Raw genomic sequence first — 26073 nt, 5'->3', positions numbered from 1 at the left:
AAGAACCTTTTCCTAATATCTAATGTAAATCTCCCTCCCCTGACACAGCTTCATGCCATTCCCTCAGGTCCTGTCACTGGTCACCACAGAGAAGAGATCAGTGCCTGCCCCTCCACTTCCCCTTGTGAGGAAGTTGCAGACTGTGATGAGGTCTCCCCTCAGTCTCCTCTGTTCCAGGCTGAACAGACCAAGTGACCTCAGCCGCTCCTCATATGGCTTCCCCTCAAGGCCCTTCATCATCTTCGTAGCTCTCCTTTGGATGCTTTCTAATAGCTATATCTTTCTTATATTGTGGTGCCCAAAACTGCACACAATATTCAAGGTGAGGCCACACCGCTGCAGAGTGAGACAATCACCTCTCTTGACCAGTTGGCGATGCTTTGCCTGATGCACTCCAGGACACAGTTGGCCCTCCTGGCTGCCAGGGCACCCTGCTGACTCATATTCAACTTGCCATCAGCCAGGACCCCCAGGTCCCTTTCCGTAGTGCTGTTCTCCATCCTCTTGCTCCCCAGTCTGTCTGTACATCCAAGGTTGCCCCAGGTGCAGAATCCAGCACTTTCCCTTGTTGAACTTCATACTTGCCCAGCCCTCTAATTTGTCGAGGTCTCTCTGCCCTCAAGGGAGTCAACAGCTCCTCCCAGTTTTGTATTGTCTGCAAACTTACTTAGTATCCCTTCAAGTTCTGCATCCAAGTAATTTATGAACATGTTAAGAGCACTGGGCCTAAGATGGAGCCCTGAGGAACCCCACTAGTGACCAGTCGCCAGCCTGATGGTAACCCCATTTACTATAACCCTTTGCACCTGACCAGTGAGCCAGTTACCCATTGCATGATGTGTGAATGATATAAGAATGAAGAAAGGATGAATAGGTAAAGAAGAACAAAGACAATAGCATTTATAAAGGAAAGTATAATTAAGGAAAGAGAGAGGGAACGGAGCAATACCTTGAACTGTGAAAGCAACTCATCTCCTACAGTCAGCGGGCCTGGTTCATTTTCTCGAGTTTCAGCCCTCTTCAGGATTTCATCTATATCCATTTCCTGAAACAGAAGTTTCTCTTTACAACAAAAGAATTCATGTTTCTCTGTCCATGAAGAGTAGATGCACTGTTCCACTTACCTGAGGCTCCTCTTCTTCCCCTACAGGTTCTTTAAAAAGTTCCTCAGCACCGAACTTCAAAATTGCTGACAGCTCTTCCTTATTAAAAGGTGTTGAGCTGAAATACAGAAAGTTTCAGGTAAACACTTTATCTTAGTGATTTGTTTCAAATTACTATAACCATGAGTCAAACTTCCTTTTGTTTTAAAACCTATATTTAATATGTAAAAAAAAAATTTACAAAGACAATATACTTTCAGTCTTTACTTACATAACTGCTTACCACATATTTTTTGCCTTTTATTAACCAAGTGAAATGACTTGTATTTTTATTCAAATAGTCAGGTATACTTAAGCATAAGGTAATATGAAAGAATAAACAAATATACCTGGAGGGAGTAGAGCCTGTATGTAGTATGGTTTTCCCTGTAGTATCCATTCTCTGAATTACTAAGTGATCTAACACCATCTTTTTCTTGGCTCTTTCAAGAATATCTTCTTCTACTGATCCTTTTGTGACTAGCCGATAAATATTAACCTATGCATATTATAAAAAAGGGTTTATTTACCTGCTCCCAAATTACACATGAAAAAATATTCAGATGAAGTTAACAAAAAAACCTTGAGCAACAACAGGGAGAAATATTAGCCATGATTACAAATTTTCTAAATCTTATTGAACTAGTATTGCATATATGAAACCAGTCAATCATGTTATCACAGTCTCTACAGAAATCATTTTAAAAAATAAAAGAAAGAAATTCTTAGACCTCTCCTCTTTAAACTTCTATGATTAAGCACAAGCAGGGCCACAAGGAAATGTGTTATGACTGAACACTACTTGAAGTCTTCTGCAAGAAAGAAACCCAAAGAGAACTACAAAGTATTAAACGAAGTAAAATGGATGGGCCTGAAGTACAGCAGTTACTTTCTAGAATGACACAATGCCAATCAACATGGGACAAGTCCACAAATCCTCTCCCTACCCATATACTACAGCTACTGTGCAATCTCTCTGTATAGGGAGACTTAAAAAAAAATTAAAAGGTAAAACAGGAATATTAACATTTTTAGACATTTTTGGCAAGTATTAGTTATTCTCAAAATATATGAGGACTGCGATGGCCCAAACAGACAGCTTATGGCTAACATAATGAAACCCTCCTTCAGGTTTGAAGCTTAAAAGACAAGTGTGCACACCTGTTTCTTCTGTCCAATCCTATGAGCTCTAGCCTGTGCCTGCAGATCATTCTGTGGATTCCAATCAGAATCAAATATAACTACAGTGTCAGCAGATGCCAAATTTATACCTAATCCTCCAGCTCTGGTAGACAGCAAAAAGCAGAAGTCCTGAAATGATAAAAAAATAAATAGCTTTATAAATATTACCTATAATATCCCTCAAAGAACCAATATGACACTTCTTTATATGCTCTGTGGAGCAGACTGTGAACTCATATACTTCTTTATCATAAATACATATTAGACTTGTAATACAAAAAGTTGTTTGTCATGGCTAGAGCGAGTAGATTGTTATTAGAATAGAATAAACTATTTCAGTTGGAAGGGAACTACAACAATCGTCTAGTCCAATGGCCTGACCCCTTCAGGACTGACCAAAAGTTAAAGCATGTAATTCAGGGCATTGTCCAAATGCCTCTTAAACACTGACAGGCTTGGAGCATCAACAACCTCTCTAGGAGGCCTGTTTCAGGGTTGACCACACTCTCCATAAAAAAATTGTTCCTAATGTAAAGTCTGGACCTCCTCTGGGACAGCTTTGAACCATTCCCATGCATCATTCCCATGCGTCCTGCCACTGGATACTAGGGAGAAGAGTTCAGCACCTCTCTCTCCACTTCCCCTCCTCAGGAAGCTGCAGAGAGCAATGAGGTCACCCCTCAGCCTCCTTTTCCCCAAACTAGACAGAGCCGGAGTCCTCAGCTGCTCCTCACAGGACATGCCTTCCAGCCCTTTCACCAGTTTTGTTGCCCTCCTCTGGATGCATTCAAGGAACTTCACATCCTTCTTAAATTGTGGGGCCCAGAACTGCACACAGTACTCAAGGTAAAGCCACACCAACACTGAATACAGCAGGATAATCACCTCTTTTGACTGCCTGGATATGCTGCATTTGCTGCACTCCAGAATGCAGTTTGGCCTATTGGCTGTCAGGTTCCACTGCTGACTCATACGGAGCCTGCTGTCAACCAGGACCCCCGGATCCCTTTCTGCAGGGCTACTCTCCAACCACTCCTCTCCCAATTTATATTTGTGTCTAGCATTACAATGTCCTGGGTGCAGAATCTGGTATTTCTTCTTGTTAGATATCGTGCCATTAATGATTGCCCAATGCTCCAACCTATCTAGAACCCTCCCTCTGCAAGGCCTCTTGTCCTTCAAGAGTCACCAGCCAGATGTAGCTCCATTAAACTACAACCCTTTGAGCTCTGCCCTTCAGTCACTTCTTCACCCAACACACTGTGAACCTGCTCATCCCATAGTTGGACAACTTCTGCAGATGCTGTGAGGGACAGTATGAAAGTCCTTACTAAAATCTAGAAAAACTACATCTACTGCCTCCCCTCCATCTACTAGGTGGGTGACATTATCGTAGAAGATCAAATTAGTTAGACAGGAAACTTTATAAACCCATGTTGACTGTGCCTGATGATTGCATTTCTCTTTAAATGCCTTTCAGTATAATCTTCTTCATAATTTTTCCAGGAACTGAGGTTAAACTAACAGGTCTGTAGTTCTCTGGGTCTTCCCTCATGCCCTTTTGTAGGTTGGAATAACACTGGCTAACTTACAGTCAGCAGGGACTTCCCCAGACTCCCAAGACCTTTGGTAAATGATCGAGAGAGGTCTTGCTGTAACAGCTGCTAGCTCCTTCAATACTCTGGGATGAACCTTGCCAGGACTCATGGACTGATGAACATTCAGCTGATACAGCTGGTCCCTTACAATTTCAGTGTCCACAAATGGAAAGTCACTGTTCCCACACTCATGATTCTCTGACACTGGATCAGGCAGCCCAAGGTCTATCACTATTATTAAAGACTGAGGCTAAAAACACATTGAATGCTTCTGCTTTTACTTCATTCCTATTAGTCAGGTGATCACCTTCATCTTCAACAAGTATTGGTCCAATGTTTTCTTTAGACCAGCTAGTATTTTCTTTAGGTAGCTAAGCACCATGCAGCCACACAATCACTTCTCGCCCACAACCCCAGTGGGACAGAGGAAGGAGAAAGGAAGACTAATAGCAGGGAAACTTGGGGGTCAAGATAAAAATTATTTAGTTGTTGCAGTATATAAAAGAATGCAGAAGTTTTAATGTTGTTAAAGTGAACATGCTTCCAAAATGGTGTTGTGGCTCTTTGTGTAAACCTTTCTCCTTCCCAAGATCCCTCACTGTACTTTGGAATGTCCTGAGAGATACCTGAAAGTCTCCCTATTGGTTGTTAACCCTTTGTTATCATTGATTGTTTGTAAGACCTCCTGAACTCCCAGTGGTCCCTCTGTAATCCCCCCAAGAGGTATTTAAGCAATTACCAGAACAATAAACTCTCTCTCTACCTGCTCACCCTGCCAGCTGCTTGTCTCCTGGTCTCTCTGGGGGCCCTGGAGACCTCGTGGGGTGAAGGAGGGGGAGGGCACGCTCCCCCCCGGAGCAAGGGGTAAAAAGAAAAGCCTCTTGCCTGGGGTTTCCCCTCCCTATCTACCCTCAACGTTCGTCATTTAGTAAGTAAAGGAGAAGTGGAAAAAGAGAAAGAAAATGGAACAAGTGATGCAAATACAATCTCTCACCACCTTACCATGGGCAGGACTGATGCCCAGCCAATTCCCAAGCAAAAGATGGCTAACCTCCCTAAACCCCATTCTCTACTTTTTTATTGCTGAGCAGGATGTTATACGGCATGGAATATCTCTTTAGTTAGTTCAGGTCATCTGCCTGGTTATGACCCTTCCCAACCTCTTGTGCACCATCCCATCTATTCACTGGAGGGGCAGAGTGAGAAACAGAGAAGGCCTTGATACTATGTAAACACTGTTCAGCAACAGCTAACACTGTTAGCATTGTTTCATCACAAATCTAAAACACAGCACCATATGAGCTGCTATGCAGACAATTAACTCCAGTCCAGCCAGACCTTGTATAAGTCAAAAGCAAAGTGATATCAACTTCTCTTGCAAAGTTATTGGCTTCTCCATGGTTTAAAGGAAGCAGCATCCTGGAAGATGAAAAAAAGCCACTTGGGGAGAAAAAAAACAAGCAAAACACTGGCTAAAAATACAAACCCCCTTGTTGTTAAAGCCTCATGTGTGCCCAAGTCCCTCTGTTTTTTTGTAAAGGAAACTAAAGTGTTTTGCATGGGTCAGTGCTCTTCAACATATTCGTAAACAATGGGAAGATGAGATGAGTAATGAGGTGACAAAGTTTGCAGATGATATGGAGTTATTCAGGGACAACTGCAAGGGACTACAGAAGGATCTTATGAGACAGGCAATAAAAAAGCACATGAAACTAAAGTGAAATAGGAAATAAATTTGAGTTTCAAGTACAGTCAAAGGTAATAGAAGCCATTACTACTCAGGAATGAGTCTTTGGGGTTGTAGATATTTCCATGAATATCTTAGCTCAGTTTAGCAGGTAACAATTTTTTTGCTGCACAACTTCATAGTTTGCCTTCATTCTTGAATGCCATGTGAAATTTGGATCCCCCTTCATCTTAAAAACTTTACAGTACAACTACAAGGATTCCATAAAAAGGCAATTATGTCTGTACTAGAAATTTAAAACAGAACTAACTTATGTATTTAAGAAATATCTGAAGTTTATGTTATGAAATGAAGTCCTTCCTCCTCAACCATAGCAGAAACATAAGCTCGGCAGCAACTGACAAATGCTATGCTTCTATTACTGAAGAACCCTGTCAGTGTAGGACAAAAGATCTAAGATTATTAAAAGTATGGTATGGCTTCCATAATAGGAAACCTAAATAAACTAGGAAGCTTAAGTGGTACACAAACAATGGCTCGAAATCAGTTCTTCAGTTTCTTCCAGGGCAAGGAAATCAGAGGCAAAAAATGAAGATAACAGAAGCCAGATTTAAAGCAATTCAAGATAGTTTTTCTTTATGCAAGGATATACACAACTCAATTCTGCCCATTTTCTAAGTAGGTTTTTGAAGTTAAAAGCTTGTGTTAAAGTTCAGTGCTCCTGTAAAAATTGAAGGATTAAGTCCTACACAACAAAAAAAAAAGAAATTTTTCAGTTTCTAAACAGCACTTAAAATTACTTTGATAAAGAGCACTGACAAAAATCTAAAAATATAACTATGTAGTTAGTTATAAACACCATTTTCATAAATTCTGTGTTTCTTGTTGAACCTGCTCTTAGCTTTTAAGTTTTTTTTGCTTGTTTCGAGGGATTTTTTTGGTTGCCTTTTTTTTGTTTGTTTGTTAAGAGTTGTAAACCTTATAGTCTCTGCAAAAGCAATGGAATTTCAACAGAATACATCCCTCACTTTATCTTTAGTTTTTGTGCAATATTTGTTATATTTCCTGTGGGAAAAAAAATAAAGCTGAGTAGATTAAAAAAAAACAACCACCCACTAATACCATACCTCTGAGCCTTCTGCATTAAAATGATCCAATGCTTGTTTCCTCAATTCCCCTTTTATTGATCCATCAAGTCTCTAAAGAGTAATAATACAGTTAATAATACAGTTAAAACAGAACTCCTACCATATTCTATTCAGAGCAACTTGAATTTTCAATTGCCAAAATAATTGGGGAGGGGAATAAAAGTAATGTAACACTTCCAACTAGTCAGTTTAATTTCAAAATACTATTAAGCATATAGTAATTGCTAGTCTTTAACTGTACAAAAAAATTAAACTTCCATAAGTCTTTCTACAAAAAGGACACTTTTAAAAAGATAAAATGGTAAAGATAAAGGCTTCTTGGCTACTACCAGCAAAAGTCTTACCTGAAAGGGAAACTGACGATACTTCAAATACTCTGCTAGGATGTCTAGCATCCTCACCATCTGAGAGAAAATCAGTACTCTGTTGCCACGTTCTCGTAGGCGAATTAGTAGCTTGTCAAGAAGGATTAGTTTCCCACTGCTACGTATTAAATGCTACAAGACAAGAAAACGTGTACCACAAAATAAGTTCACCTCAACCCTAACATACACTGCAGATGGTTAGACACTCATTACCTGAACATGAAAGTTTTATAAGGATTTAGTCAATCCTGATCTTGTAAAAACTCATTATAAAAGCATTAAGCTCTCTAACTGAAATCAACAGGACTAGCATGTTTTTCAAATAAATGCATTTCCCAGCTCTGGCTTATAAAACAGCATCTTAACATTTCATTAAAATGTTAAGCAAATATACTGTGCTATGAGTTATAGCAGTTACAGTGTAGACTCAAATTCTCTTCTACCAAATAAACAACGAGAGTACCTGAGTACTACTTGCTCCTCACTTTCTGTCTTTTGAACAGACCTAAACATTGCTACTTGATCCTCTAAGTATTTTTAAACAATGCCTAATCAGTCAAGTTTTTCCGGCAATATAAAAGTGAGAGGAATCCTGTTAGTAGAAGTCAACATGCTTTAGCTAGGTTACAATGTTCAGCCTTCTCAGCTCCAGTGGAAACAACTAGAACAGAAACTAAGGTGCATACTGAATTTAATGTTGAAAACATTAGGTTTCTTTAGCTGAAGAGGTTCAGAATAAAAAACCAGGAATTAGGTGCTTTCATTCTTTATGCCAGAAATGAGAAGGATGTATCATTCATAAATAGAGCTAACAAAGATTATTCAGATGAGCCAAGGAAATCATTGCTACAAGTATGCAATTATTAGTAATAATGGCTGAACAGTTCTGATGAGATTATTATAAATTTAAGTAGAGTGTGCTAAATTGCAAATGAAACAAGCTTAGATAAGCATTTTATAATATAAAACAGTTTGTGCAGTGACAGCTTATGATTTAGTAGTTTTGGGAAAGTATTTAAATTATGAACCTAAAGTTTACAGAAAAAAAACCCTGATCTTTAGAAACATTTATGGTGTTATAAACTGTATAAATTATAACAGTGCTTTTATTTGTTGGTGTGGGTCTCAACAGCTTTAGTACAACGATTAGTTAACCTTTCCAAAGAAACTCAAACTATAAACCCACAACACAATCACAGACCATCTTTAGTAGTGATGCTATAATTGCTTTCATTTATAACAACAAAACAACCAGGCAAAGCTTTGGATGTTTATTACTTTTATTTCCTTTCAAATTGGTTGTTTGAAGGCATGCAGAAAACAGTATTTGATTACAAAAAAGCTTAAAGAGATTCTGCAGATTACTTTCTGCTATCACATGGATTGTTGGTGTACTTTTTATTTTTATCATAATTCAAGCCAAGGATATTTTATTTAGTATTGATCTCTCTATTATTCAGTTACAGTTAAGAAACAAACAAAAAGGTAATCATTTCACTTACCTGTAAAACCCAGGATGCACATTTGATAGAGAACTTGGTCTTTCTTAACATAATTTATAAAGAACAAATAAATTGCCAGAAAACTATAAAATTATTGCATTCATATAAGAGATGTAAAATCACTTAAAAATTTTTTTTTAAAAAAAGGTATTACCTGTAAGGCCTCCTGTCTATTATAGAATTCATTATCATCCGGTGGTTTAATGAGGTAGCAATGGTTACAACACTTCTTGAGTTCCATCATAATGTTCAAAAAGCCTGAGGTACTACCTTTTGAACCTTTACTCAGGGCTTTATAATTCCTGGTTAAAATCCACCTATGATATAGAATGTGCACAATTTATAACCATTTGTGGAAATATGAAGGATGTAAGCTCTCAAAATATCAGTTAAAATTGCATTATGAGAACTATTACACCAGTAATTTTCATATAGATATGCCATTAAAAGAGCGGGAATTAAAAAGTGTCATTACTTGTAATATTGTTTCTGCAATGCACTCATTTCCATCCTCAAAATTTGTTCAACCTTAGCAGGTAAAGACTTTTCTACATCTTTTTTAACTCTTCTGAGTAAAAATGGTTCAAGTTCTTTGTGAAGACTTGCATAACCAAACTCTCTCCCTTTGCCGTGCTCCTCTTCAAAAACTTCCCAGGAAGAAAACCTTCAACACAGAAAGAATAAAGGTAAAATAATGACATACCATGAACACAGACACACAAAGACCATAAATATACCAGACATGCACAAACACATATGGACTTCTTCACCACTCCCCTCTGTTTTATTAAATAAGTTTCTGAATTTGCATCTCACAAGAAATTCCAAAAATTTTGTCTGCAAATAGAAGAATGGAAATTAACTAACTTTTGCAGAATGAAAATTCAAAACAAACTACTGAATTTTAATTTCTCCAGTGAAAACCCAACATTTTGCTTTTCTGCATGGGAACATAGGTAGAACATTGCAGAATTCCATTATATTTCTCAAGAGCAGCATGAAAAAATAGTTGTATAGTTGGAGAAAGTGCAAGAGAACAGACCACATACCTTTTACAGCTTGTATGGACTAGCTGAAATGTGATTATCCTCTGGTATGTTCTAACAGACTAAGAGAATGCACTTTGTGATCAAATGAAGAATAGGTGCCAGGCAACAAACTTAGTGGTTTTGTTTGTAAGGTTCTAAAGAAGTCAATGCAATGCATAGCTCTGAAACTAATTGGAGTTACAGTGCTTTGTATTTACAAGATATCTGAAAGGAACATGTGCTCTTATTTATTCCAGATATAAACAGAGGTCAGTATAATGTCAATACAGTAAACCTATTCTATGCAAATCATAAGGGCAAATTGGCTTCCTGAATCATAGAATCACGGAATATCCTGAGTTGGAAGAGACCCACAAAGATCATCGAAGTCCAACTCCCGGCCCTGAACAGGACCACCCCAAGAATCACACCACGTGCTTGAATGAACTACTGGATATTGGGCATTGTGGTATAATCTTGTTTTCATTCATAGTACTAACACAGAAAAGATTACATTCTCAGCCCCATTCTATTTCCCTACAGTAAATCCATGTGATTTTCTCTTTAAATTAAGATGAAACATGTTTTCAGGGTTCTGAGCCATACATCAATCCATCTTTTTTCTGGACTGCTAAAACAGAAAAAGTGACAGTTGCTACCAAAACAGTTTATCAAGAGCAGCATGAAAAATATGTGCATCTATTTTATAAAAAATATTTAAACTATTTCACAATGCAATTCTTTATATCTCTACTGATTCTCCAATCACTATAATATTTGACCATAAGAGACTTGACCACAAAAAAACCCAAAAAAAACCCAACCAACCAAGCAACCAAAACCAAACAACAAAAAAAAAAAAAAACCCAAACCCAACATCAACAAAAAAACCCCTATCACATTCCTTACTTTTCTGGCATGATGAAGTGCAGCAAAGACCAAAGCTCTTTAAGGGAGTTTTGCAGAGGGGTTCCGGTAATAAGAAGACGATGATTAGACTTAAAGTCTATTAAAGTCTTGTACAGAAGGGAATCGTCATTTTTTAAACGATGAGCTTCGTCAACTCCTATAAATATCCAATTCAGACCACCAAGGAATGACTTCAAGAAATTGGGGGGGGGAAGATATTATACAAATTAATATGTTATGCAATTTCTGATATTTTACATGAGGTTATATATATGACATCACTCCTTTTAATAAAAAAGGACACCTACATGTTCTTGGCATTAATTATGGGGTTTATGTTTGCTAGATTCAACAAAAGGCTATGCAGACATCCCAAGACTAAAAAGAAAGTATAAACCAAGTTTATACTTAGGAGGAGGAAGGCAAAAAACTGATCTATAAATTTTCAATTGACAAAAAAAACCCCAATCCACAAAAATCCACTATTGACTCTCTTCAGCATGTACAAACAAATGAAAGTTAACAAGCAGAACTTTATTATAATTATCATATGCTGTTAGGATTAACAATAACTCTATGTACTACCATAACAAAGAGAGTAGTAATATAGATATATGTAATAATGCACACACAAATACAAAGAAAAAACATGGGATTTCAGAGTTCTGAATCACAGGTGTTTGGGGCTAGGGACTGGTTTGTTTCTTCAGTTCCTGGATGACTGTCTAACAGGAAAGTAGAGATTTTGAGATGCAAAGAAATTACTACAGCAATGTGAAGCACAAACAAACTGAAGAAAACCAAGTTTTACCCACTTGATATGGGGGGGAAGGGAGGGGGCAGAAAGTCTCACCACACATACATAAAATCAAAGAGTGCTTAAAGAAAACTTGACCTTCATACTTCCAAGAGGAAAGTTGTCATATTCCCCATCCACTTAACGACCCAGAACCCAAATATATCTGTCAACTCTAAAGGAATTTTACATTCTACAAATTATAATTATCTCCCTGAAGAAGTAAGTGTGATTACCTTATCCTTCAGCAAAATTTCATAAGTTGTTAGAAGTATATTAAATTTTAATCGCTTGGTCTGTGGATGCATCCATTCATGAGTTCTTATCTACAAGAAGAATCAAGCAAACTATAAGCTAGAGAAAAATGGTCTTATTGATCAGGATGACTTCAGGTACTATAGCAATATAGATGTTAAGTGACATACAAGAATCTGATCATGAAAAAGGAACATAACACATGTAGCTTTTTTTTTAAGTTATTAAATGGGGGGGGATGTTTGTTGGGTTTTGTTTGGTTGGGGTTTTTTGTGGATTTCTTTGTATGTGTGTTTTGGTTTTTTTTGTTGTTGTTTTTTAAACTTTAATGGATAATGTTACTTATATTCCTCCTTTCAGGAAACAAATTATGTCTGTCTTAAATGTTTATTTTACTCACCTAAATAATCGCATGACAAAGGACAATTTATTTTCAAATGCAAGGTTGCATTTTTAATCCTTTTTATTACTAAGCAGGAATGAAATTTTTCACATTCATTCATATCAGATTAAAATTTATGCTTTTCATTTGCATTTTAACCACATGCAATTATTCAGTTAATTATTTGCTCATTCCTAATCAAAATATTGGAGATTAGCATAAGACAGGAACATGAAGTGAGTCTTCTTTACTGCTAATTTTTAACAATGATACAAAGAAATACTCACCGTATTTCTGCTAGTTATATCTCCTAAGTAAACCACAGCATTCATCTGAGGAGCCCAAGTTTGAATTTCTCTTTGCCAAGATGTCAAGGTAGAAAGTGGCACGACTAGCAAGAAAGGTCCATACAGTTGATGTTCGTGAAACAGGTAGTTCAGAAAAGAAATTGTTTGTATTGTTTTACCCAGACCCATTTCATCTGCAAGAATACAACTATTTCCTCTAAAAAAAACAAACAAACAAACAAAATTTATAAATGTTTTCAAGTTATAAACAGGAAGACTAATTTAAGACTACTTACTTGCACCACGAGTGAGCAAGCCAGTTCAGTCCATTTAACTGATAATCTCTTAACTCTAAACCTTCATGTCCTCCAATATAAGATGGTTGCTTCTTTAGCGCAACAAACCTCGGTCTCTGTTTTAAAATCTGTCAAAAGCAAATTGAGCATCAGTCCTACTACTAAGTGAAGTTACCAAAATGTCTTCTTATAGAAAAAAAGTAGCAGTAGGATTCTGTTTGGTCACCAAGTCTAGTCTTTATTCATCACAGACATCTCAACCATATAACAATATCCACCCATTTGCAAGCTAAAATTAGTTTGCTAATTTAAATTCCACAACAGAAGTGACATGAACTCATTCACAAAGGTTACTTTTAAAACAAATTAAAGTAATAAACAATTCCATCTTTGAATGGCAATAAAATAAGTAGAAAACAAATACAGAATCATAGAATGGTTTGGGTTGGAAGGGACCTTAAAGATCATCTAGTTCCAATCCCTCTGCCATGGGCAAGGACACCAAAGGCTATTCTTAATAGTAATACTTCCTACATATATAAATATAGCTATCAATATTACTGCTTTGGACAGCATTCAAAAATATTTTATAATATGCATTTTGGATGTATAAAATATAACAGCTTTTTTAAAATTATTGTAACTGTATAAATCCATTGAAACTACACACTCACCTTGAAGTCCTTAAATGGAGTGGTCTTGGATTGGTTTCTGCTAAAATACTCATCAATACATGCCTGAAATTTTTTGGCAATGAGAGCACCGTCTTCCCAGCTACATTCTGAGTAAGGCAGACCTTGCCATTTGCAATAATAATCTGGATAACCAGCTGCTGATTTCTGATTTGAATGAGCTGCAGAAACACACCAGAGATACCAGATCAATATTTTCTTTCTGTATTTTAAGAAAACACTCATTTTAGGGGATAAGACAACATGAACTAGTTTCACAGCAAGGACAATATGACAACTTTTCGTCAAAGATTTTGTTTTGCCTTAAGTTGCTAGGGATATTAATAACCTAAATTTCTTAAATATAAATTCAACATGCAAGTAATAAACCTGTAATATTCTCAACACTGTTTTCCATGTGGAAGTTTGTCACATACCAATTATCCTCTCCACTATTTGATACTGTTTATGTAGATCATCTGTAAGTTCCTGCTGGCAGTTATAATATTCCACGTCTTCTGGAGAAGCATTTTTCAGCCTGAAACGGGAATTTATTTGCAGCACTTACTACATTGTATAGTTCTGAAACTAAGAAAATCTGGCAATTTTAAAGCTCTGAATGTAAGCACCATAGGAATGCTGCTTAGAGAGTTTATTTGAAGAAGTTACAGCTCTGGAATTCCTGCTATAAAAGCGTTGCATCTGGCCTAGGTTGTTCATCCCTGATGACTGAGGAAGCTTATCGAGAAATTACTATCAGCTATAGCTTGTACTAGTCATGCAGATAATTTACAATATCTGTTCTCAACACAGTAGTGTACTTCACATGGTATTTTCACAGAACAGCACTGATGTCTCACTATAAGAATCTATCTTATGAGTAGGAGTCACTAAAATTCCAGCACTATTCATAGATTATATTAAACATACTCATTAACTGGAATACCAAAATCACTAAAATATAAGGATTTTTTTAATTTCTTTGTTCTAAATATAAGGATTTTTTTAATTTCTTGGTTCTGAGGCTTTGACAAAAGTTTGAGCCAAGAAAACTAAATGCTGTAATATTTTGAGTTCTTCAGCCATTCCTGATTTTTTTTTCATCTCTGCAGCAATTACCAAAGAACTCTAATCAAAATAATAATCAATCAATGAGAAAATTAGTAAAAGTTAAGATTTAGAACAAAACCAGAAAATCCACCACCCATCTTCTTAAAATTTCATTTATAACAGACATATTAAAATCTGGGTGCAGAAGCTGCTTCCTTAACAGGCCTGATTTTACAAGATGTGTGAGTATTGTCACTTGCTCAAGTAAAGTTGGTGTGCTCAGAATCTTACAGGACCATAAGGTGTTAGGGAAGCTTCAACTTTAAAGCTTTGTCTTCCTGTTGTACAGACACTTAAAAATGTCTATATTGTTACAAAAAATATGCAACATGGAAATAGTTATAAAAATACTCACCAGCGTTTTGTTTCCTGAACCTTTTTCTTATAGTTGTCCAGTTTCTTCATTCCTTTAACATTTTGTTGCTTCAGTGTTTCCTCAGTTTCCCATGTATTATGGATGTGCGACCAGCCTTTCCATTTAATAAGATACTGTATTTCTCCTAGCTCTTTTGTCTTTTCAAATCCCATATTTGGGTCACCATCTGCCTCAACTGCATAGATGGTGGTTGCAGCACCAGTAGCTAGTAAAGAAACCACACTGTAAGGCTCAATTAAACTTGCACTGCTATAAATTAACTAGCAAAAAAACACTGCAGAAAGCAATTTGTGATGCTCTTGTATGAGGATGCAACTTGATTAATTATATCTGCAATGCTTATGTAACTCTTCTTATTTGAAGAATTATAATGATTCCAAGATTCAGAAAAGCAACCAAAAAACACTGCATCTAACCTATAGTGTCTCAGGTTGGACTTGGCTCCCAGCCAAGTGCCCAGACCCCAGGGACAAAACTTTCCCTCTCGCTCTCATGTAATTGATCGAAAAGATCATGAAAAAGAAAATTAAAAGAATCCAAACCAAACTAAATTTCAAGTGGAAGATTTATATATATATAAAGAAAATTATATACACTATTATACCCACAGGGAACCCCCCAAAAGGGAAAAGGGAAGGGAAAGGGAAAAGGGAAAAAGGGATAAAAAGGGATACAACGCAAACACTTCCCTCAAGAGACACAGTGAACTGCACCAAACAACCGCTGGCACTGTCTGCCTCTCAAGGCCAACCAGATGCACTAGGCCTCACTCCCTCGCCTGGGTAATAAATAATGGCCAGTCTTCGCGAGTGAAGATCCGGGGAAGGATCCTTCCAGCCTGCGCATTGGATTTTTTAGGTGAGACACAGTGTGCGCGGAACTGAGCCCACCCTTTAATCCTAAGGTTCATCTGCCGGGGTCAAGCAAGTTTGGACGGTGGCAGTGAGGTCCTCGGGACATAGATGGATAGCCTACGGGGCTAACGAGCTCCATCTGCCTGGGGATAGACAGCAAAGCTACCTTCACCTTCGGTCTGCTGGAAGAAAGAGAGAGAGAACTTCCTCTCTCTTCTTATTTATACTCTTGCTTAGGTAAAAATCGTATGGAATACTGGGAACATGGCCTTGGTTCCTTGGTTACAACCTGGTCACCAAGGAAGGCCTAGTCTCAAAACCACTACATATAGTATCTCATTTCATGAGAATTTTCTTAGCATTCCTAGTTTTTCTAGTGATCCCCAGAGAATGCCCCACTAACACTCCTTGCTGTCATCTTTGTTATATCCTTCTCACCTCTGAGAATATAACAGATATTTGAAATTATGCTTAATCAGCCTCGAGACTTCAATAGCCTACTATTCAATTACTATGGATGCCATAAATGCAGTTCACAGAATCAAAGAATGGTTGAGATTGGATGGGACTTCTGGAGGTCATCTAGTCCAACCTCTATGCTCAAACAAGGTCACCTAGAGTCAGTTGCCCAAGACCATGTCCAGATGGTTTCTGAATATCTCCAAAGAGGGAAACTCCACCACCTCTCTGAATAACTCCAACATACAAACTGGTAACAACAAATGATTAGAAGGATGAGGTACTCAACTTTTTTGCCTCATTCAAGGCAGGAACTGGGGAAGCAAAGTCCCTACCATTGTAAGTGAAGACCAGGTTCAAGACCACCTGAGGAATCTGAACATACATAAGTCTATGGGACCTGATGAGATGCATCCCAGAGTCCTGAGGCAATTGGCTGATGTAGTTGCCAAGACCCTTTAAGTGATATTTGTAAAGTCACGGCAGTCAGAAGTCACAGGTGACTGGAAAAAAGGAAACATTGTACCCGTCTTTATAAAGGGTAGGAAGGAGGACCCTGGGAACTACCGACCTGTCAGCCTCACCTCTGTGCCTGGGAAGATCATGGAACAGATCCTCCTAGAAGCCATGCTAAGGCACATGGAGGACAGGGCGGTGATTCAAGACAGTCAGAAGGGTTTCACTGTCATGGGTCTACTGACCAGGCCCCCATGGGGCTGAAAATAGTTTTTTCCAGGTGGATTTCCAGAGCAAAGCCAATCAAAAGTTTTAGTAACGCCTCTGTCAATTACATATTTAAGAAAACGGAAGAGAAGGTTGTTGCACAGATGAAATTAAAAACCATGTAGGGGAAGGCAGCAGGCCCCAGGTGGGCCAGGCCTCCCTCCTCCCCCGGCCCTGGGTTGGGGACAGGTGTGGCACTGAAACCCCCCTGACCGAGACATGTAAGAGAGTGGAGGAAAAACTCTAAAGGAAGACTGCCTGGATGAGAAATAGTGCAGAAGGAATTTCAGGCAGAGATAGTGCAGCCTCCAAGGTCAAAGCTGGTAGCTGGAGAAGAGAGAAGAGAAGCTCAAAGGGGGAGCTCCTTTTCCCCCCCCTCTCTCTCTTTCTCTCCCTTCAGCAGGGAAAAGACTGAAAACTAAAAAACCCCTGCCGTCTGTAGAAGATTGTTGGGGAGCAGAGACCCTCCTCTGCAGCTCATGAAGGAGCCCATGCCAAAGTAGAGGAGTGCATGAAGAAGATGTGACTCTGTGGGAGGTCTAAGATGAAACAGAGTCTTGCTGGAGACCTGTGGCCTATGGAGAGACAAACCTACACTGGAGTTGTCCCGGGTAGGATCTTATGATCCCAGTGAGGGATCCATGCTGGTGCAGCTGAATTTGTGACCCTAAGGGACAGCAGAGAATGGAAGAACTGTTGCCCGAAGGCGGACTCACACTAGAGAGGTCCATTAAGAACTGTCTCTCATGAGGAGGGACCCCACAAGAAACAGGGGTGGACTCAAAAGCCATTACCCCTTGTATCTGTGGTGAAGGTCATGGTAAGGCAAGCGTCCCCTTGCAGTCCATGTGTGATGGTTTTGATCTAGGCCTTCCTAGTGACCAGTTTGTAACCAAGGAAGTGGCCAAGTACCCAGTATTCCATACGATTTTTACGTAAACCAGGGTATAAATAAGTTAGAGATTAGAGACCTCACTCTCTTCCGGCGAGGTTTGGGAACAGTGGGTCCTTGCGTTGGTCTCGCTTATCTAAAGCTGAGGCCTGCAGCGACCGCTGTCCTGCCACGTGGGGGTTCGGAGAGTGCTGGTTGTGTCTGCCAATCCTGCTTTTCTAAGGGAAGTGGTGAGATCTGTTTTGTTAGTTATTAATATAGTTCTTGAGTTTGATTGGGTATACCTGTTCAGTGTCCCTTTTGTTCCCTTTTGTCCCTTTTTTCCCCTTTCCCTATCCCTTCAGGGGGTGGATCCCCTTTTACTGTGTATATAGCATCTTAACTGTATATAACTGTAATTTATGTAAATATATATATATTTTTATATAAGCAGCTTGACTTTGGGTTCTTTAATTTTTTTATAGTTTTTTTTCCTTTGCCCTAAGAGAAGAAGGGAGGGGAGAAGGGGACTGCTGTCGTGACTTTCGAGCATTTGGCAGGGAACCAGGTCCAAACTATCACACCATGGAAGACCCCATAGGGCCTGGGTAACTGCCAGCCTCTGGTCTTAGCCCAGGAGGGGGTAGGCCCAGCCCTGACGACGTAGAAGAGAGAGAGAGAGAGAGAGAGAGAGAGAGAGAGAGTGTGTTCCAGCTGGGACGAATCAGAGTTGTCATCCTAGAGATAATAGAAGAAGAACCTTCAAGTGCTGCAAAATTATTTAGAAGACCTGTAGCTCTGGAAATGGAACAGAGACTGCTTCTCTTCCTAAACTGATACAAGGGGAGAGGGATACTTCTATAAATACATAGCACTTTTGCCTAGTTAGAATTGATATATATAGAGAGTTCTTTAGTTTTTATCTTACTAGTAATAAATCCTAATATTATTCTCCCCAATCAGATCTCTTTTGTCTGCATAAACCTTCTCTCAACTTATAGCAATTGTGTGGGGGGTGAGAGAAAATTGGTCCAGAGCAAACCCATGACATTCACCAAGGGCAAGTCCTGCCTGACAAATCTAGTGGCCTTCTATAATGGAGTGACTCCATCAGTGGACAAGGGAAGGGCTACAGATGTCATCTGTCTGGACTTCTGTAAAGCCTTTAACATGGTCCCCTACAATATCCTTCTCTCTAAATTGATGGACTATTTCGTGGATAAGGAATTGGCTCAATGTCCCAATGGAGATCAGTGATGTGTGGTGTCCCTCAGGGGTCCATATTGAGACCAGTGTGGACAACAGGTCAAGGGAGGTGATTCTGCCCCTCTACTCCGTGCTGGTGAGACCCCACCTGGATTAATGCATCCAGCTCTGGAGTCCTCAATATAAGAAATACATGGACCTGTTGGAGCATGTCCAGAAGAGAGCCATGAAAATTATCAGAGGGCTGGAGCACCTATCCTATGAGGAAAGGTTGAGAGAGTTGGGGTTGTTCAGTGTGGACTCCACCTTATTGTAGTCTTTCAATACTTAAAGGGGGCTTATAAAAAAGATGGAGACAAACTTTTTATTAGGGTGTTCTGGTTTTGGCTAGAATAGAATTAATTTTATTTATAGTAGCTAGTATGGGGCTATGTTTTGAATTTGTGCTGGAAACAGTGTTGATAATTCATGGATGTTTTAGTTATTGCTGAGCAGTGCTTACACAGAGTCAAGGCCTTTTCTGCTTCTCACACCACCCCACCAGCGAGTAGGTTGAGGGTGCACAAGAAGTTGGGAGAGGAGGCTTGTCTTCCCAAGTAACTGTTATGCATGATGTGGCCCTGCTCTCCTGGAGATGGCTGAATACCTGCCTGTCAATGGAAAGTAGTGAATGAATTGTTTGTTTTACTTTGCTTGAAGATGTCACTGCTCATTGCAGGGGGATTGGAGTAGATATCCTTTAAAGGTCCCTTCCGACCAAAACCATTCTATGATTTTGCTTTCCTCCAGTTCTCAGGCAATTCTCCCAGTTGCCATGATCAATCAAAGATTATTGAGACTGGCCTTGCAGAGACATCTGCCAGCTCACTCAGTACTTGTGGGTGCATTCCATTAGGGCCCATGGAGTTATGTATGTCCAGTTTGCCTAAGTATTCCCTGACATGATCCTCTTCCACCAAGGGTACGTATTCCTTGCTCCAAACTTTCCCCTCAATCTCAAAGACCAAGGATTCCTGAAGACCGGTCTTGATAGTAAAGACTGAGATGAAGAAGGCATTCAGTACCTCATTCTTTTTCATGTCCTGTGTTATCAGGACCCTGCCCCATTCAGCAGTATGCCCATATTTTCCCTAGTCTTCCTTTTGTCACCTATATAGAGGCCTTTCTTGCTGCCCTTGACAACCCTAGCCAGATTCAATTCCAAGTGGACTTTGGCTTTCCTAACTGTGTCTCTGCATGCTTGGAGAGAGTCTCTGTATTCCTCCCAGGTTACCGGTCCCTGCTTCCACCTTCCATATATCTCCTTTTTGGTTTTGAGTTTTGCCAAGAGCTCCTTGTTTATCTATGCAGGCCTACAGGCAATTTTGCCTGACTTCTTGCTCTTTGGGACGGGCTGTTCTTGAACTATTTCTCCCTAAACTCATTTTACTACTACCCCTCCATCTTTGGAATCTTATGTGGGGTAACTTTTAATTAAATAGTCAGTATTACAGCTGAAGCACACTAGCAGCAAGAAACAGGCTCACTTCCGTGAGAACAGCCAAATAAGGAAGTAGACCTAACCAGATGCAGGGGACAGATATAGCAACAGAGCGTGGCAATAGTAAAGGGCATGCAAAATATAAGAAGCATAGTCCAAAAGGCTTTTAACACAGCAGTGACACTGTGCCTTAGAGTAAGGGGTTAGAGTAAGAATACACTGGAAAAAAGAAAGTAACGCACAAGCAGGACACTACATCCCATCAGTTGCTGGAAATATGACACTCCTACCATCATTCATAAAATTACTTTTAGAAGTGCACATGCAAGCATGCCACTGAAATTTTATATTCCACCATCCATTGTAATGTATTGGGACTATTTGGAAATAAATAACTGAAATCACAACCTCAATGGTTCAGCCTTCCCAACATCATCCTTCATCATTCAGACTACTGGTTAGCTCTCCTATTCATTCCACTTTTTCTTCACCCTCCTGTATACAGTTTAAACTTATCAATAAACTGTACAAATAGTGATGTACAGTATGTTATGCATTTATGTGATATGGAGCTATATTCCACTTCATTTTTTCTTTTTGCATTACTTAAGAACTTAAGTTACTTATGTTTATCTATGTTTTATTTTATAAGGTTTACAAAAGAAATATCCTTATGAATATGAAAAATAAAATAAGATTACTTTCCAGTATTTTAAATGTTCTTTACAAACATCGTGGGTTACCTACAGCTGAGAACAATTACTGTTTACATTGCACCACAATTCAGTGCAGCATCTTAAGAACACTGAAAAAAATTACCTCCTTTTCGGCCAATTCGACTATTCATAAACTTCTCTATAGTTTCAAATTCATCTTCTTCAGTCTGTGGGACATCTTCTCCACAAACTTCCAACAACTCATCAGAATCTGTCTTGGTTTCTTCAGTTTCTTTGTAACTAACATTGACTGTTGCCTGGCGACGAGATACTCTCTTGTCGTAGTCATCATCATCTGATGAATCAGGCTGCCTCTTTTTCTGTCCTGCAATTTTTTTGCTGCTTTTTGGCTCAATTCTTGAAGACAATAAGATACAACACAACAGTGGGGTTTCAACATGGACAACTAAAAGCCTTCTGTATTTGTTTCTGAATACATGTATTTCATGACTGCTCAGTTACACCACTTTCAGTTGGAGCAGACAGGAAAAAGGCATTCAGCACAAACCACCGGTATGATAACATCTTTTGTAGATTAAAAAGAGTCTTCAAGTTCTGTAATAAATATTAATGTTTTCATTTGGCTGTATAGTAGTACAGTACTTGATTACGAATTAGAAATAGTACCAGAGTATCTAAAATGCAAGACTTCTTACCTGCTTGGAGGTTTCCGGCTTTTGACCTTGTTTTTTGGTTCATAGTCAGATTCACTATCTTCACAACTGTTTTTCTCTCTATCTTCATCTGATTCAGAATCAGAACTAGTTCCTGACACTGACCCTGACCCAGACATTTGCCAGTCTTCACTGTACAAACAAAACAGTAACTCACATTAGTTTTTGGGGGAGGTTGTTTTTTTTTTTTAAATCAAGCATTCACCACAGGTTTGTCGCTTTAATTTCAATATTCCTCACAGAAATAAAATTGATATAATATTCATTTCAGCTGGAATGACAGAAAATTATCATGGATGGATAACAGGTAAAAATATCCAGTGGTTTCAAAGGGAATTTAATTAAGTTTTCTGTTATCAAGAGACAGATGAAATAAACAAATCAAACCAAAAATCTGGATTTCTGTATAAATTGCAGCTTTAATAATGGAGTTATTTTGATATGAATAAACCCAACGTCCTTAACAAGACTTTAGATGGAAAGATAAATGTTTACTGGAACTTACCTATGCTCAAGTAATAAACCCCATAACATTATATTTTGCAAAATCCAAAATTCTCTAATAGTTATGTTCCCTGTGCTTCATGTGAATAATTAGCAACTTCAGCACAGGAACAAAAAATAATACAGAATCAGATAGAGAAACACACAGAAAGACTTCAACCATGGCAATCTGAGAGGCACTGGCTCCCAAAAGCCCCCACAGAGCTTCCAAATCAGTGCTTCACACCTATGCAAGATACTATGAGTAAACCACTTGTGACTCCCAGTGGCCGTATCTCTGTTCTCCTGCTTAGCTGAGATCTACTTTGCAACAGGAAAGATGTACCCACTGATCAACAGTATCTTACCTCAGACTCTGTTTGTACAGAGAAATTTAATCTTAGAAGCTTGGGTAGGGGTGGAAGAAAATACTGGCATGCATTCTTGAAAGGTTGCTAAATCTTTATACCACTATCTATTACCAGGTTTAGGGGTCTTTGACCAAGATGCTCAAACAGTACTAATGTCCTTCAAAAGTGAAATATTACTCAAAGACCTTTTCATTACATTTCAGATCAGGAAACCTAAGAATCAGGGCTTTGACATTTCTTTCAATTAAATATGCAGTGGTCCTAGAAATTATGTTTTCATTGTGGTCAATACATCTGTGTGTTGTAGAAATACTATAGAATCATCTGTCTCCTTAAACGATTTTTTTCTGTAAGCTGTAAATTAAAAAACACCCAAACAACAACCCCTCCCTCCAATAAAAACAAAAAAACCCCACCCCAAACCAACCAACTCCACCATCTCTATGCAAATCCACTACCTGTATTTATTTGGAGATATAGACAACATATAAAACACCATACTCTATAGGGCTTGGATCCTGTACTAAGTGTATATATATAGAAATCAGCTCTGCATGTCAGATAACAACTTCAAACATACTTGTTCAAAATAGGCATAAATCAAAATTGAAGCACTGGATACATGAGGTTATTTGGTTACTACTTTCTAAACTATCTTTCCTGTAACAGAGTATGTTACTAGGTTTAATCACATTCTTAAGTAACAAAAGACTGTGAATGACAATTCATCACTAAAGAAGTACTATTTTGCATAGCAGGCTTTTTTGCCTCCTCCCCCCCATCCAATTTCTTGAAAATATTATATTGGTAACTTTGAATATTGAGAAGATTCAATTAACTGGAGAAGAGGAATAAGAAAACAATTCCATTTCTATATACTGTTCATTAAAAAAATCCAAAGCAACACAACAACAACCAAACAAACCCCACAAAATCACAAACAAAACCACCCCCTCCCCCCACAAGTCACTACCGATGAGAAGGTATAACCTTTTTCACAAACTATTTCATCTACAGCGTAAAACCAGCTCAATTTCAACTTGGCTTTATTGACTAGCTGAGATGATTTATTACTGTCAAACCTGTAATAATTTTGGGGGAAAGGTTGCCTAAGTGTTTAAAAATTTGGCATTAACTATGGGATTCCAACTCAAATTTTATCTAAGACAACCTAATTAAGTTATTTCCTATTTCTTCAATAATTTTCAGAGAGGACCTTCAGCTCAAAAATATGCCACAAATAAGACTACTTTAAAAATAAAATGTGCTGATGAATGTTTTCCAATAACACTGTAGGTAATACAGTCTCTTTTGCTCAGAAATGAATAGTGATATCATAGAATCATAGAATAATTTATGTTGGAAAAGACCTCTAAGATCTTATATATGTTCCTTTGAGAGTATTTATTTTAAAATATTTCAAAACGTTAATCAAAATTGAGAAGCCCAAGATTATGTATTTCAAGTGCAGAGAAATAAAGCCTGGGTAATTATAAGCATTATGTCACCATAACAAAAAATTATATTATTTATGAAAAATATCTTACTCTCTATGTTTTTTCTTCTTGGTTTCTCTGAAAGAGTCATCTGCAGAGTCTTCACTGTTTGATGAATCCTGCAGATGAAGAAAAGAATATATACAATTCATTGACACAAGAAGAATGAAGTATTTTTAGTATTAAAAAGATAATTCAGCTTCCACTTTCAAACTGAAATCATATTCTTCATGTCTCATCCTCTTAACCCACCTCAGTGTACCCACTGATATCAGATAAGATCAGGATTGCTATTGATTTCATATTTCTCCACTTACAAACATACCATGTCAGCAGAACTCTAGGAAACACTACAAAAAAACTGTCTTAAAATAAAACCATTGTGCCTACATATAATCATAGTTTAGACTGCTGTGAGTTAATAAATCAAGATGAAGGTTCTATCAAAAGCTTAATAAAACCTCTTGCCCTTGGAGAGCTGTCTCACCTTTCATATCCTCTGACATTTAAACACCACTAAGAAAATTTTTAGAATAGCATGTATTATTCTTCTCTCTCCACTTCTAAACAAAAATTAATAAATAAATTGATGAACCCTCTTAAAATTATTTTCCTAAAACCAAACTCATAGAGATTAAATTCAGATAATTTTAACACTGAAAAAGAGTCTTCAGGAAAAGAGTACTTAGCAACAGTTATAAATTAATATTTTAACTATCTATAATTGTTTTGTTTGGTTTTAATGATGAGCAGCTAGATCTGCCTAAAAAAAAAAGACACACAGAGTAATGATGACTTGCGATTACAATGCTTACTATTTCTAATTCACAGTCACTAGTGTCCTTAAAAGATATTCATACAGCACAAAGTCAACTTTTCTTTAGGCTAGGGTTTAGGTTTTAAAAATCTCTAAAATTGGAGTATGGTTCTTAAAAGACAAGAATTCTTTTATAGTTGTTACAAAAGTTGCAAAAATGTAGCTTTCTACTCTGTATAGTGTTTTTGAAAACTCCAGTAGCTACCTTTATATAGAAACAATAGTAGAAAAAAAACTTTTAGTATTTTTAACTGTCTTTATAGAACTCAGAAGGAAGAAATACAATGAAAGTTAATACAATGTGACTTGAAAAATTTGCCCATACATCACAAAATATCTAGCTTAAGATATCAATCCAAACTGCTACCATTTTGGCACAACTCACCTGAAAACATGCAACTAAATATTCCCCCCATGTTTCCTTATAAATATGTCAGTTATTTGAACATTACTTTTATAGACTAAAACCAGACTTGTTAAACACAGAGAGAACAGAACTTAGCTCTACATAATTTTATTCTAACCTATGGAGTAATGAGAAATGCGTTTTTACATTTTATTTACTAACTTATATGTTATTCACCTCTTCTGAACCACTGTCTGATGAGGCTGCCTTCTGCTGTTGTTGCTTCTTGAGCACTGTTGATCTCTGCACAGCAAGGATACTTGGACTGGACTTCCAAAACTGAATTGGAATTCAGATACAAGAGTCATTTAAACCTATTGAAACTTTAAAGTTTGCCACATACTTACCTGAACAGCATCACTACTAAGATAAATCTCAATTTTATCATTAATAAAAAACTCACTACAAAATACCACATGCATTAACAATATTGGTATTTTATAGTAAGACTTCTGTAGAAAGGAATGTTATATAAGAATTGTCAGCACAATTTTTACAGTAAATATAACAATAGTTGTGCAGGTCTCTATTATTAAAACAGTTTTGGGTTTTTTTTAAGTAAAAACTGATCTAGATAAGTCCTTCCAGGCCACTTTGCTGATATATTTTTGCTTCATATGGGAATACTGAAGTACACACAATCATAGAATATCTCAAGTTGGAAGGGACCCATAAGGAGCATTGAGTCCAACTCCCTCCTCCTCGCAGGAGTCATATGACTAAGAGTGCTGTCCAGATGCTCCTTGAACTCTGACAGATTTGGTGCCATGATCACTTCCCCAG

At 37.9% G+C, this 26073-nt stretch overlaps 1 protein-coding gene across 3 annotated transcripts in view; it reads right to left on the bottom strand.

Annotated features, from left to right (window-relative positions):
* LOC126636619 (chromodomain-helicase-DNA-binding protein 1-like) overlaps positions 1 to 25703 on the bottom strand; it is a 50155-nt gene extending 24452 nt beyond the window's left edge. The window contains exons 1-19 of one of the 3 annotated variants that reach the window (XR_007628094.1): positions 25468 to 25703; positions 24119 to 24186; positions 21700 to 21849; positions 21147 to 21400; positions 14714 to 14939; positions 13686 to 13786; positions 13252 to 13430; positions 12578 to 12705; positions 12282 to 12498; positions 11594 to 11683; positions 10562 to 10752; positions 9100 to 9288; positions 8779 to 8941; positions 7102 to 7254; positions 6737 to 6808; positions 2304 to 2453; positions 1493 to 1641; positions 1125 to 1221; positions 950 to 1045 (exon numbers count right to left, since the gene is read on the bottom strand). Coding sequence is in view for 1 of the 3 variants with exons in the window: in XM_050308988.1 (XP_050164945.1) it covers positions 950 to 1045; positions 1125 to 1221; positions 1493 to 1641; positions 2304 to 2453; positions 6737 to 6808; positions 7102 to 7254; positions 8779 to 8941; positions 9100 to 9288; positions 10562 to 10752; positions 11594 to 11683; positions 12282 to 12498; positions 12578 to 12705; positions 13252 to 13430; positions 13686 to 13786; positions 14714 to 14939; positions 21147 to 21400; positions 21700 to 21836 (2592 nt within the window). In the remaining 2 variants the exon portion in view is untranslated. The remainder of the gene's footprint in view (positions 1 to 949; positions 1046 to 1124; positions 1222 to 1492; positions 1642 to 2303; positions 2454 to 6736; positions 6809 to 7101; positions 7255 to 8778; positions 8942 to 9099; positions 9289 to 10561; positions 10753 to 11593; positions 11684 to 12281; positions 12499 to 12577; positions 12706 to 13251; positions 13431 to 13685; positions 13787 to 14713; positions 14940 to 21146; positions 21401 to 21699; positions 21850 to 24118; positions 24187 to 25467) is intronic. The other 2 variants (XR_007628095.1, XM_050308988.1) reach the window with 2 other exon arrangements.
* Positions 25704 to 26073: the final 370 nt, after the last annotated feature.

The sequence above is a fragment of the Myiozetetes cayanensis genome, unplaced genomic scaffold (assembly GCF_022539395.1).
Source record: "Myiozetetes cayanensis isolate MyiCay16 unplaced genomic scaffold, myiCay2020 scf139, whole genome shotgun sequence".
Taxonomy (NCBI): domain Eukaryota; kingdom Metazoa; phylum Chordata; class Aves; order Passeriformes; family Tyrannidae; genus Myiozetetes; species Myiozetetes cayanensis.
This window is presented reverse-complemented; position numbering and strand designations above follow the sequence as displayed.